General features: G+C 38.2%; 1 protein-coding gene across 1 annotated transcript in view; it reads left to right on the top strand.

Annotated features, from left to right (window-relative positions):
- SLC38A9 (solute carrier family 38 member 9) overlaps positions 1-5,501 on the top strand; it is a 79,169-nt gene extending 73,668 nt beyond the window's left edge. The window contains exons 14-15 of the mRNA XM_040977545.1: positions 3,561-3,650; positions 4,713-5,501. Coding sequence (XP_040833479.1) covers positions 3,561-3,650; positions 4,713-4,878 — 256 coding nt within the window. The 3' untranslated portion in view covers positions 4,879-5,501. The remainder of the gene's footprint in view (positions 1-3,560; positions 3,651-4,712) is intronic.
- Positions 5,502-12,464: the final 6,963 nt, after the last annotated feature.

Here is a 12,464-nt window from a genome sequence, read left to right as displayed (position 1 = left end):
CCAGAGTGGTTTAACACTTGTTCCTCTCCAGTGTGCTTAATCACCTCTGACAACAGCCATGTTTATCTGATGATTTCGTAGCTATTAATCTACATGTTGCTAAGAGGTTCATCATGTTTAGTACCTGTTTGAGCAGTATGTGCTCATGCAAAGCAGTACTTTTATTTTAGTTACTGATCAGTGATACTCATCTATTTCTTAAGATTTGTACATTTTTACATAAATGATCAGTTGTTTGGAATTGAAGATAGTAAATTTAAATCCTTATTTGATATTGAACCCTTTTAGATTATTCTTGTAAGTCTGCTTACTAATGATGAAAGAATTGTGAATCCTTTTTTAAAAATCTATTCAAAACTAATTACTTCATCCAAGAGAAATACCCAGGCACCATTTTAGAACTTCCCTGGAGCTTTCTTAGGAATTCTAGGCTAACCTCCTCCTCCATTAGTCCATCCTAGTGAAAATGCCTAGTCCTTGTTATTGGCAATAAAATATTTTAATGTGGAAAAAGAGATACATTTACAATAACCAACTAAGCAAATGCTCTTTCTTGGTTCTTGTTTGAAGTGAGCTAATGTAACCTGTCCCCTCAGTATATCATTTTAGTGCTAAATATGAATTTCAAGGTCTCTAGCATTGATAGAAACAGCAACTAGTTCTGATACTGCTGGGCTAGAAAGCTGGAGTTTATTTAGTATGACTCCTGTGGTACTTATACTGTGCGCTATGTTTTATTTGCCAAAATGAAATAAATATGGCAAAATTATAGGTAAGAAAATTCTAGGCAGATAAATTACTTCTGTTTTCTGCCTCTATTTTGCAAAATGATAAATGTTAGAATATTGTTTTTCTTGGAAAAAAATCTAGGCTTTCCCTTTTGTGTTTACATTATTCTTTTTCCTCCTGACAAGAGCACCCTACGGTCTGACTGTTACAAATACTCCCAAGATGCATTCTTGGGGAAGTACTGTTTGGCCTCAGGACCCCATTATTTTCCTAAAGTTGAAGGTTTCCAGTAGTGTTACTTTGCGTGACCATGTCTATCATTATCTACACTAAAAATAATAATGTATACTAATTTATTTAGAAATAAAAAATCATGAATAATATTTTTAGGAGAAGCATCAATTTCCTAAACTCTTCTGCTCTGTTTTCTAAACATTGCAATGTCTGCTTAGCTAGTAGTCAGTTTGATTCTCTTCTCTGCTTCTGCATTCAATCATTCACATATTGTTTTCATTTAAATACATGGATAACACCCTTTCTCACATGTATTACAGAGTTGGACAAAGAAATGGTATTTTTAAAGTATTTTCAGATAATTGTGGGCTTTCTGTTCTGTTTCCGTATCAAAACTTAGGAATCAGAAATCTGAAGCTTGATTACATTAAAAATAAATGTTGGTCTGTTTTGCAAGTTGGGTCATCAACCCATGCATGACTTTGTAACATCACGTCTAATTGAGAAAGCTTGGGTTCACTGAATCCCGTGGATCTTCCAAATACATACATATTTCATCCCCGACTATCAAAAGCCACCTCACTAATATTACCACCAGTTTCATCACAAAAGTCTTTACATGCTGGAAAACTGTTAAGCTCAGAGTGGCAAAGACAAGTTCTCCCAAATTCCAGTTTCTATTTAAAAGCTCCAACATTTTTATTGACCACAAATACTGCCAGTTGTTTTCTTTGAATGGACTCATACATATCATTCACTTTAGGAAAATGTCTGTCAAGCTTAAATTTTACCATAGCTTGTCTGCATTTCAAATGAAAATAGTAGTATTTGTTAGGGAAAACTGACATTAGCCTCCAGCTCAACCACATGAGAACTTTTCTCAAGACAACCGTTATATTCCACCTTGCAACAGACTTGCCTTAGTATGTGCTCGAGTTTGAGCACGCAAAATATCCCAAAGCTACTTATTCACAATTGAGATATAAGAAAGCTGGTAAGTTTTATCACTCTATCAAGCGCATTTTTAATCATGCTTTTTTGAGCGTATTTGGCAGTAAAGTATAGCATAGAACACAGGTGCAATTAACTGTTCTGACCAATGTTAAGAGGCCACAGGGGTTTTTATCTGCCATTGCTTTTACAAAGCAAGTAATGTCTTACATTATTTAGGAAATAATTTTTATCTCAAGGACTTCCTGGAAAGATCTTATGTAACCCTGGGCTTCGTGGTCACACTTTAATACCACTACTTTGGAAAATACACAAAGCTGTTTCCTTTTACCATACAGAAATAACAAAGTCCCAGCTAATGTCTGAAAGCTCTGAAGCATTTGAAGTTGGAATTTCTAGATAAATAATAAGATAGGGAAGCCTAATATTTCTATGTGACTAACCACTTATTTGTGCAAATTTTTTTTCTTGCTTTTTAATTCCACCAGTCTTCTTTATCTGGGATTAACTGAACTGGTAACTGAACTAATAACTTGGGTCTAAGGGTTGCCTAGATATATCCATTTGCATATATATGTGTGTGTATATATATATGTATATGTATATTTGTTTATTTATTTGAAAGAGTTAGAGAGAAAGAGGGAAAGGCAAAGAAAGATCTTTCATTGCTGGTTTGCTCCCCAAATGGCCACAATAGCCTGAGCTGAGCTGACCCCAAGCCAGGAGCTAGAAGCTCTCACATAGTTGCAGGGGCCTAAGGACTTGAACCATCTTCCACTGTTTTCCCAGGTGCTTTAGCAGGGAGCTGGATAGGAAGTGGAGCAGCTGGATAGGAACTGACAGCAATATAAGATACCAGCACTGCAGGCACAATGCGACCCCCTCCATTTGTGTTTTGAGAATCATTTTAGAGCGGGATAAAATTACTTCTTTAGCACAAACTTTGTCTACATTATCTGTGTCCAAAATGATTTCCCAAACTTTGAATAGTAAGTAGATTTAAGTGTTAAATTTGGAAAATACCTATCTACTTCACTTTTCCCTTATTATATTTTATTACAAAATAAAAACAAATACTTGTTGAAAATTTGTTATAGAAAAGAATTATTAAGCCAAATTATAATCCTGTCACTGCAATCTTTCAATGTATGTCCTGCTATTTGTAAAATGCTTTTAGATTTTCTTGTGCAGTAAAAATATAACTAGCTTTATTCTGAATTGCCTGGGTGGTTTTTTTTTAACATCTGTGTACTAAGTTATTTTAAATATATTCCATCAGTTAGCTATTGTTTTTCACATATTGAAAATTTTTCTGATTTTTCCACAAATGTCTTTATGGTAATAGCATTTTTCATGGTTTTGATTTTCTTATGATATTCCAAATGGAATTGTACGTCAAAGAATATGAACTTTGATGCACATTGCCATTTTTTTCCTACAAAATTTGATCTATTTACATAATTTCACAAAAGGGCTTACTTCATTATCTCATCATCATTGAGTACTATTGCTTTCTATTTTTTACTATTGTCAAGCTTAAGAATTCTCATTTTAAAGCTAATGAATTTTATTCTTATAGGAGTGTTGCAATATGCCTATTTTTACATTTACTTTTTGTTCTTTTCCTCCAAACTTTCAACGTCTAGCATTTTCCATGTGCTGATCCTTAATCTGATTATTGTGGGAGCTGGAGTGAGCATGGCCTGTTTCTACCCAAACATAGGAGGGATCATAAGGTATTGCCTCGGAGGGAATTGTACTCCTTCATGTTTATTATTAGGCATTTCCTGTTGTACTTGTTGCTTTGGTTTTTTTGTATGAAATTCTTGTATGTAAATCTAACAACACCCAAATGTAGTTCCCAGGGTCATTTAAAATGTCCATTGTCTTCCATTTTTATTTTTGTTTTTTTATTCCTAGTAGAGAAACGAGTGTAGGAGCTCTATTATCTTAGCCACAGGCACCCTTCCTTTTGTTAGCATTTCCTTTCTCTTTCATCCAAAATGGATTTATTTTAATATATATATATAATATGATTTCTTGAGCGTCCTGGCAGATCCTTTTGTATGTTGAAGCAATGTCTCAACTTTCTTAGTTCATTTCTACTCAAACAGTTATTTCAGCGTCGTTTGTATTAGGAAATAGTAAGGCTGTTGTTCTTAAACAGCTGTTTCCTTAATATTCCTTACTTTTAGAAAGTTGTGACCCCAGGTTCTCATGAGGAACTGGAGTTTTGAATGATCTTACTCCTCTTCCTTACTGTAGACCCTTCCGTAAGAAAGAAACAAGGGAGATTGTTAGCCTGACTTTTGTTGATGCAGCAGGCTCTACACGTTCATATTAGGCAGACAAAGGCAGAATAAAGTGTGTGCCCGTCACGATCTCGTGTTTGGATTTCTGTCTATAATAGTTATGCTGAATGCCACAGAGGCACTCATCTGTTCTCATTCTTAAACAGATGCTAATGGTCCCTCAGAAGCTCAGCATGTATAATTTATGAAAGATCAGATATAGGAATCCTATTTCCAGATGTTTCCAAGTAAATCAAAACAACAGTCACTTAACTGTGGAGAGACTATGGAGATTTGAGAGATGAAATTCATTGTCAAGCAGATGCTATGAAGATGAACAGGAAGTAATATCTTATGTTTAGTTAGCAATGAGAACAACATTTAAGCCCAAGTTCTTGGATCTATTGCAGTATCAGATTGAGAAGTTACACTGTATTTACCTTAATTACAAAATGAAAAAAAGCGAAATGCAAGATGAGCATTAACCCCCAAGCTCTTGTTTTGCAGGTACTCAGGAGCAGCCTGCGGCCTGGCCTTTGTTTTCATATATCCCTCCCTCATCTACATAATTTCCCTCCACCAAGAAGAGCGTCTGACATGGCCTAAGTTAATCTTTCACATGTTCATCATCATTTTGGGCCTGGCTAACCTGATTGTTCAATTTTTTATGTGAAATTTTCAACTGTTTTCTCAAGATCGTTCGTGGTACTTCGAGCCTCGACAACAGTTCTACATAAATTGACTTATCAGTGCTGTTGTTGCCCTAATATCTAAATGTTTTCCTAAGACAACTGGAAAGCAGGGGAAAAGTGGTTCGTTAATAGATACTTCTGATTAGAGTGGGGAGCAGGGCAATAAGAAGGATCTTAATCTGTTTCTTTCTCATGTTTGCCCACCTCTTTCTTGGTCTTGTCTTCTGGGTAGAAATGTATGTCCTAGGATGAAACCATGCTAACTTTGTTTTTGTTTTTAGAGATAGAAGATGGGCAGATGGATTGGGGCTATTGTAAAGACTCTCAGGGTGTCACAGCAGCATATTGCCAAATCCGGTTTCTGTTTTGTATTTTGTATATTCACCTCATTTTCTTACTTGCTAGCCTATTTCTGCAGGTTGCCCAAATCGCTGCTATTTGCAACAGTAAACCAAATACCTCATTTTTTTTAAAGAAAATTTAATGACATAAATGTTAAGAGGGTGGATTCTTAACTGAGCCTCTATTTAAAGAAAAAAAAAACTTTCAGTACAGGCCTCATGGTCAGGACATATGTGCAAAATAAAATAGAGTTTGCTGCTGTTCAGTTCCTCTTCTGTTTCTAACCCGGTATGGGTGCCCTAGTGTTTTAGACCTTATGCTGAATCTTGCATAGGAACAAGAATGATTGTCCCCATAGATATGCAGGGGTTCTTGTGCTTTTTTGCTTTTTGGGTCTGGGCATTACTTAGGCTGTCCTGACAAGCCCCATGGGGATATACGACCCTGCAGGGGATAAAAGGATGAAGGAGTAGCCAGGGAGGGTGTAGCTTCTGCCCAGTGTGTCCTCAGGCCTGCGGGGTGAATGTGGTCTCTTGAGTGTAGGGAAAGGACCCTTCTCTTTGAAGTGTGATCTCCAGAAGCCAACCCCAATCAGCTTTCTTCTGTAATGATCAGGGCAAAAGGCTTAAGTCCTTCTTTTCTTTAGAGCTGAGAACATGATTGTTAAAATTAACAATCTCTCTGGCCTGGCGCGATAGCGTAGTAGTTAAAGTCCTCGCCTTGCACACGCTGGGATCCCATGTGGTCACTAGTTCTAATCCTAGCAATCCCGCTTCCCATCCAGCTCCCTGCTGGTGGCCTGGGAAAGCAGTCGAGGACAGCCCAAAGCCTTGGGACCCCGCACCCACGTGGGTAGACCTGGAAGAGGCTCCTGACTTTGGATTGGCGAAGCACTGGCCATTGTGGCCGCTTGGAGATTGAACCATTGAACAGAAGATCTTCTTCTCTGTCTCTCCTCCTCTCTGCATATTCGCCTTTCCAATAAAAATAAATAAATCTTAAAGGAAAAAAAAAAATCCCTCTCTTCCTCTGACCTACAAACTAAGCCAAATTCTAAATCATGTCTTCCATTGAAGACGCAGCCTCTGTGTCCAGCTCAGGACATAATCAGTAGTACGTTTTTCTTCCCTAAAAATTTTAGAATTCCCTAATTTTAGGCTAAAGGTAAAGAATGTATTGTGTTGTTCCAGATTTCCATATCCCCAGATAGAGTGTAGGTTTGTATTTTTTCCTTCCTTTGAGAAAAGCAGGTAAAATCGTTTTTTTTTCCCAAACCTGGTGAAAAGCCCTAGATTCAAAGACCAACTTTGATCTCTGAACAAAGCTCCTGTCCTCTTCATAGACCCAGATGCCCGTAGGAACAATGAACTGTGTTTACTAAAATTCTGTAAAAATCCTCAGTATGAAAACTGACAAGCACACATGAATAGGGAGAATAATAACGTGACCCTCCCTACCCACAGGTTTAGTAATTATAAGACCGCTGCATTTGCTTCTGCTATGCCTTTTTTCTTTTCCACTGAAATATCTTAAAGCCATTCTCAGACATGATGTCATTTCAGCTTACTATGCAGCTACAAAATTACATTTGTTGGAGATAGTCTGAAAGTTTGTGTTAGCAGAAACTGCTGGTAGAAGTCAGGTTAATTGGAAAATTCTGCTTAGGTGTCTGGAGCCCTGAGTTAGTAGCTTCTCTTAGGAGAGGGGCTGTAATGAGCAGAGGAAGCTTCTTGGCCTCCGAAGCCTGTTCAGTTAGGAGCTAGCAGCACCTGCAGACCACCAGGCTCCCTGCCCATTTACCCCTCCTTGCTGGCTTTGTCTGGAAAGCTTTAGAGCCAGGTTTCCCATTGCCTCTTTTCAGTAATGTACTTGAATGCTTTTACATGTGCAACAATGATTTGCTGTATTTTTACTCATTGAATGAACAAAGGGAATATGATAATGAATGTGTTATTTACTAAACAAAAAAAGACAGTATGGATCTTTGTTGTTATTTTCTATAAAAGACTTAGTAATGTAGAACCTTGATAATCCTATGTTAGACGATAAATAATTTTCCCCCCTTATATTTCTTTTCATGAGACCAACTCCTTTGGCCTGTGTGTGTATATATATATGTCGTGGCTCAGACATGAGAATGACAAGGTATGAGCTCATTCAGATCACATTACAATTAATTTTATACTTTTCTTTCTCCACTCTCATCTCTTGGAGTTTTCTAATTAAATTTGTTTGACTTTTTACTCTGATGTGGTTTACCCTATTGGCTTCACATTTCACTTATTTAATACACATCAGAGAACATTGGAAAATTTAAAAATCAGTTGTTCAGAGTTCTTTCTTACACAGCTTATGGGAAAATATGTGAACATTAATATTAAATGAGAAAGTGCAAAAAGACAGAATACAACTAAGTTTGATACCTGGGCTGATCATTGCAAAATTGGCTTCATCATTCACCCCAAAAAACGCATTGGAATAAGGAGCAGTTGTCCATTTTAACAGTCTTGCAGGAAAATCCTTTTTTATATTACACATATTTTCCAAACGCAATGCAGCTACTCACTGTAGGAGTGGAGCAGTTTTCTGTCTCTACTTGGAATTCACTGCGAGCATTTTTCAAGTGAGTGTTTATTCATTTTCATAAATAACTGAGTAAACTACAATGTTCAGTACATTGGAGAAGACATAAGACATTCATATGCCAAGGAACCTTTAATCCAGTAAAGGAACTGCGCACCATAATTCATTATGATGCAAGGAGTGTATGCTGAGGGCTGCTGAGAAGCCAGTGTCAGGGAGGCCTTGTGAAGGGGGCTGAGTTGGAAGCAGCATTGACTAACCACTCCTAGTTGTCCAAAGTTTAAGTATTTAGTATGTTTCTCTGCAAACGGAATCATGTGTGTTAAAAAAGCTTTGCTTTTATTTTGGAAGTTTTCGTCTAAAGTAAGTTAGATGAGATGTGTATAACTGCTTCTCCATACTGTTTGTTACTCTTTGCATTTGTAACACGCTACAATATTCACTTCTGTGAATCTTGCATAGCAAACTAAAGAGAAGTAATTAGTAACACACTGAGCCATAAAAAGATCATATGCTTTTTTTTTCTCCAAAGAGTTGGCTTCTACTTAAATATCAGTATTCAAAAAATGTTAAATGCTCATTAATGTTGATAAGAGCAGAGGATAAGCCATGTGGCAAGTGTTCTTTATAACACACCGACCTGTTGTGTTTTAAAATCTGATGGTGATGTTTTGTTTTGCTTTGTTTTTTAACCTCAGTTTCGCCCAATTTATATGTCCAAAACCAAATCCAAATATACTTGACACCTAAACAATAGAAATCAGTTCCCAACATGCGCACAAGCTGAGCTGGCTGGCTCAAGTTATACAGTCAAGCTGCCACAGTCAAGCTGCCGACTTTACTTAGATTATGTAAACAAGTATTGCAAAACAGCTTTGCCGGGAACCTCATAACTTAAACGATGTTCTCTGAAATGCAATTTGTCTCTTCATATGAGAAGAAATTAAATCAGAATTATTCTAGAGAAAATCAGCTCTGGGATTTTTGTCTAATTGAATTTTGCTGGGAAATACTGTCGACTACCAGCTCTGGCCACAGGTCAAGGAGAACTCAAGAGAGACCCATCTTTTGCAAGGTCACACCTCTTGAGTGACTTTGTGCCCCTATCTCTCATCAGACAACAAGGAGCCATTTCTAGCATACTGATTCTGGAGAAAGGCACATTACTTAAAGTGAATCCCAACAGAACAATCCCTTTGGGACAATGGAGTGTTTCTTTGAGTATTTAGAATGTGTGTAACACTTCAGATGAGTGTAGATTAGTTTCTGACAAAGATCTAGCTCAGTGTCATTCTTTGAGAGTTGATAAAGAACTCTAATTTGCAGTCTTCCTCAAGTAAAATGGCTCCCCCCCCATCACTTTTCTCTATTCCGTAACTCTTGTGCAAAAGTAGATCAGATTGTGTCTGTTAAAAAAATGAAAATGTCTCTGTAAATACAGCACAGTTTGATGATGAGGGAGAACCCACCAAATTATTCCTCCTTTGGCTTTCTCAACCTCGTCCAATTGTGTTTGGTCATAACTGGCAATCAGTATATTCTTGTTGAATTAATCAGTTAATTCACTAGTCAGGATTCTATTTAAAACAATAAGTTTATTCCTATTAGCTGGGATTTTGTTCCATGCCAACCTGCACCACCCCCAGATCAGGTCAGTCTGTGGAGCATTGGTCACTTAGTGAATGTTTACATTCTTACTGCATGCCAGACCTTGTGCTGAGCATTGACCGCTGAGTGGTGAAGTGAGCAAACCAGCTGAGGCCCCGACAATCTAGCATCCTGCACTGCTGTTCCTGAGCACCAGCAGCTGGGGCAGCTCCCCTAGGTGGCATCAACGTGCCAGGCGTTTGCCCTTTCCTAACACTGCTTCTGCAAAGCACTGTGATGTAGCCACTGCACGCATGGGTTTTGAAGAGAGGAGTGTAGGTGAGCAGTGTAAGAAATGGGATTTGGTCAAATAAGCCATGTTTATCAAGAGAAAACTCATTTAAAATATTAGAATTATAACCACATAAAATTATATGGACAAAAAGACAGGAAGGTGTCACAGAAGAGTATAACATGTTGAGTTGATGGATTCTAAGATTATTTGTGTTAACAATGTTTCCAAAAAGATGTCTAGGATAAATCAAGAAAAGCAACTTGTAGAAATATGTGGATATCTGCACCCAGCCCAGGAAGTGAGTGAAGAACCTGCTTACAAAGGACCTTTAGAATGGATGAGAGAGGGAATCTACAGGGATGCCAGAAGCTAATAGACTTTGGAGTTTCCTCTTTACAGAAAAACATTCCAAATTGGAGGCCTTGAATTCGGAAGGAACCCATCCCAGTGAAGAGCCCTGCTTGTACTTGTATCTTTTAAAAAGCACAGCTTTTGCCAAAATTGAGCTTTGATTTCTGAAAGTCAGATCAGGTTTAGTAAAATAGCATCAAGTGCAAATTCAGTAACAGTTAATCTGGGGTCAGACTAGGATATGTTAGATGGGTAAGTTTTTATCTGGAAACTGGATCTTGTGAGCTTTTTCAAAAAAAAAAAATTTTTTTTTTTAGCTTTTCCAGAGATAGTGTTCAGAAACACTGTTTAATTTTCAGAAACATTGTTTAGTTTAGAGCATAGGCCTGAGGGAAGAGGGAACGCTTAAGGGGTCCTGGAGCAGTAACTGGAGAGCATGATTGGAGTCCAGCCATCACTTATTTATCTGTCCTCTGACCTTGTTCTGTGAAGGATCTATTTCTACTGTGTCAAAGTAAAATCAATCTTACCGGATTACCTTAAAATTTTTTTTTTTAGAAACAAGTTAGCAGTCTGTGACATTCCTTGAGAGAGGAAAGCGGTTGATTCAAATCACCCATCAGTCATTCCTGCATGCCCTGTTGCAGTTCCTCCCCATGGGCTGATGAAGGCCAGCCCAGGGTGGGGATACTTCCCTGATGGCTCTGGCTTCTCCGGGCCATCTGAGTGTCCTGGAGCTCCTGCGACACGGATGATCGCTCTCCACTGCAAAGTCCTCCGGTGCCCCAGGGAAAAAATGAGCAAGGGCCTTTCTTCTGTTAGAGTGAACACTGCAAATCAACATGGTGAGGAAAGCCATTCAGAAATGATTGACACACATGCAACGAAGGTAAAAGATCACACAAATTGAAAAAAGCCAGATGCAGAAGCCTCCGTATTGTGTGATTCTTGTATGTGAAATGTGTAGAAAGCCAAACAGCAATTTTCTGGGACTGAAATTGGGGGCAGAGTTTAAGTAGGCAAGGTAAGAATGCCCTGAAAGGAGACTGTGGTGGTGACTGCACTCTGTATAGTCAGCAAGACCATTGAACTGTAAGCCACCATTGGCTGAGTTTTATGGTATGTAAATTATCCCTTAGAGCTGTTTATATATATATATAAATGTTCACCCTCACTGGTAGAAAAGGAAAAGTAATATCTTCTGTTTTCTGCTTGGCAAATACTGTAGATAATGGGGTGGGAAAATGGAGATTTCCGCAGAAGCGGTGGGGTGTAACACTGGGTGCAAACTTACTGCTGGTGTTTTGGCAGTCTATACTTAAGCCTGCTACTGCTGGCACACGTTGACTCATTTCCAGAGGTAAATTCTAATGTAATAAGCAGGTACATGTGGGCATGGCATGCACACAAACACTCAGACGTACATCTCTACTGTTCATAATGGGAAAATTAAAAACAACCTAAACGTCTCACTACAGGAGGTTAAATTATGCAATATCCATCTCATAGAGGTCTGCGTGACTGTTTAAAATAATGCAGATGTATATTTGTCACAAATGTCAAAAAGGTGTTTATAAGAGAACATGATTTAAGTATGTGGAGATCAAAATATGTTTACTTTCAAAGGCACGTGGAAAAGATCCGGGTGTTTCTATTATCAAGCGAACTGGGTGCTAGAACCTAATGAGTGTTTCTTTTTTATTATCTTATTTATCTGTATTCCCTTAGGTTTTAAACTACTGTAAATGTTTCATATGTTACTGGACAGAAGCAATAAAAGTTATTTTTTAAAGAAAAATCTCTGATTTCTTGTCATTTGGAACTACTAACAATGTTTTTAGGATCAATAACAAAAGCCTTTTATCACTCGTTTTTTTAAGGCTTTTCTTTATATTGAAAGGCTGAGTCAGGGAGACAGAGAGCAGGCTTCCTCTGCCCATTCACTTCCCAGAGGGCCACAATGGGGTTGAACCAGGCTGACACGGGGAGCTTCTCCCACATCTCCCACGTGGGTGCAGGGGCCCAAGAACTTGAGCCATCTGCTGCTGCTTTCCCAGATACATTAGCAGGGAGCTGAATTGGAAGTGAAGCAGCCAAGACTCAAACAGACACCTAGATGGGACACCAGTGTCACCAATGATAGTTTTTAACATACCAACCACAACATCTGCCCCAAGTAGTTGTGCTTTTAATGTTCACTGATTGATACAAGTCGTGACAGGAAACCTGCCGGTGCTTGTTTCCACTGACCCACTGCGTCAGCAGTCAGGTGTTTTTATTCAGGCTGCTATACAGAACCGTTCTGGTCATCAAGTTTGGATGGACCTGAAGAATAAAATTGAAACTCCTTAGGTTAGTATCAGGGCCTTTTTGATAATAGTCTTTTCTGTCCAGCTCTGCTCCATGTTA

Source organism: Ochotona curzoniae, unplaced genomic scaffold, assembly GCF_017591425.1.
Source record: "Ochotona curzoniae isolate NIBS_2020 unplaced genomic scaffold, NIBS_Ocur_1.0 contig_2754, whole genome shotgun sequence".
Classification (NCBI taxonomy): Eukaryota; Metazoa; Chordata; class Mammalia; order Lagomorpha; family Ochotonidae; genus Ochotona; species Ochotona curzoniae.
The sequence above is the reverse complement of the archived record's forward strand: the minus strand, read 5'-3'. Positions and strand labels throughout refer to the sequence as shown.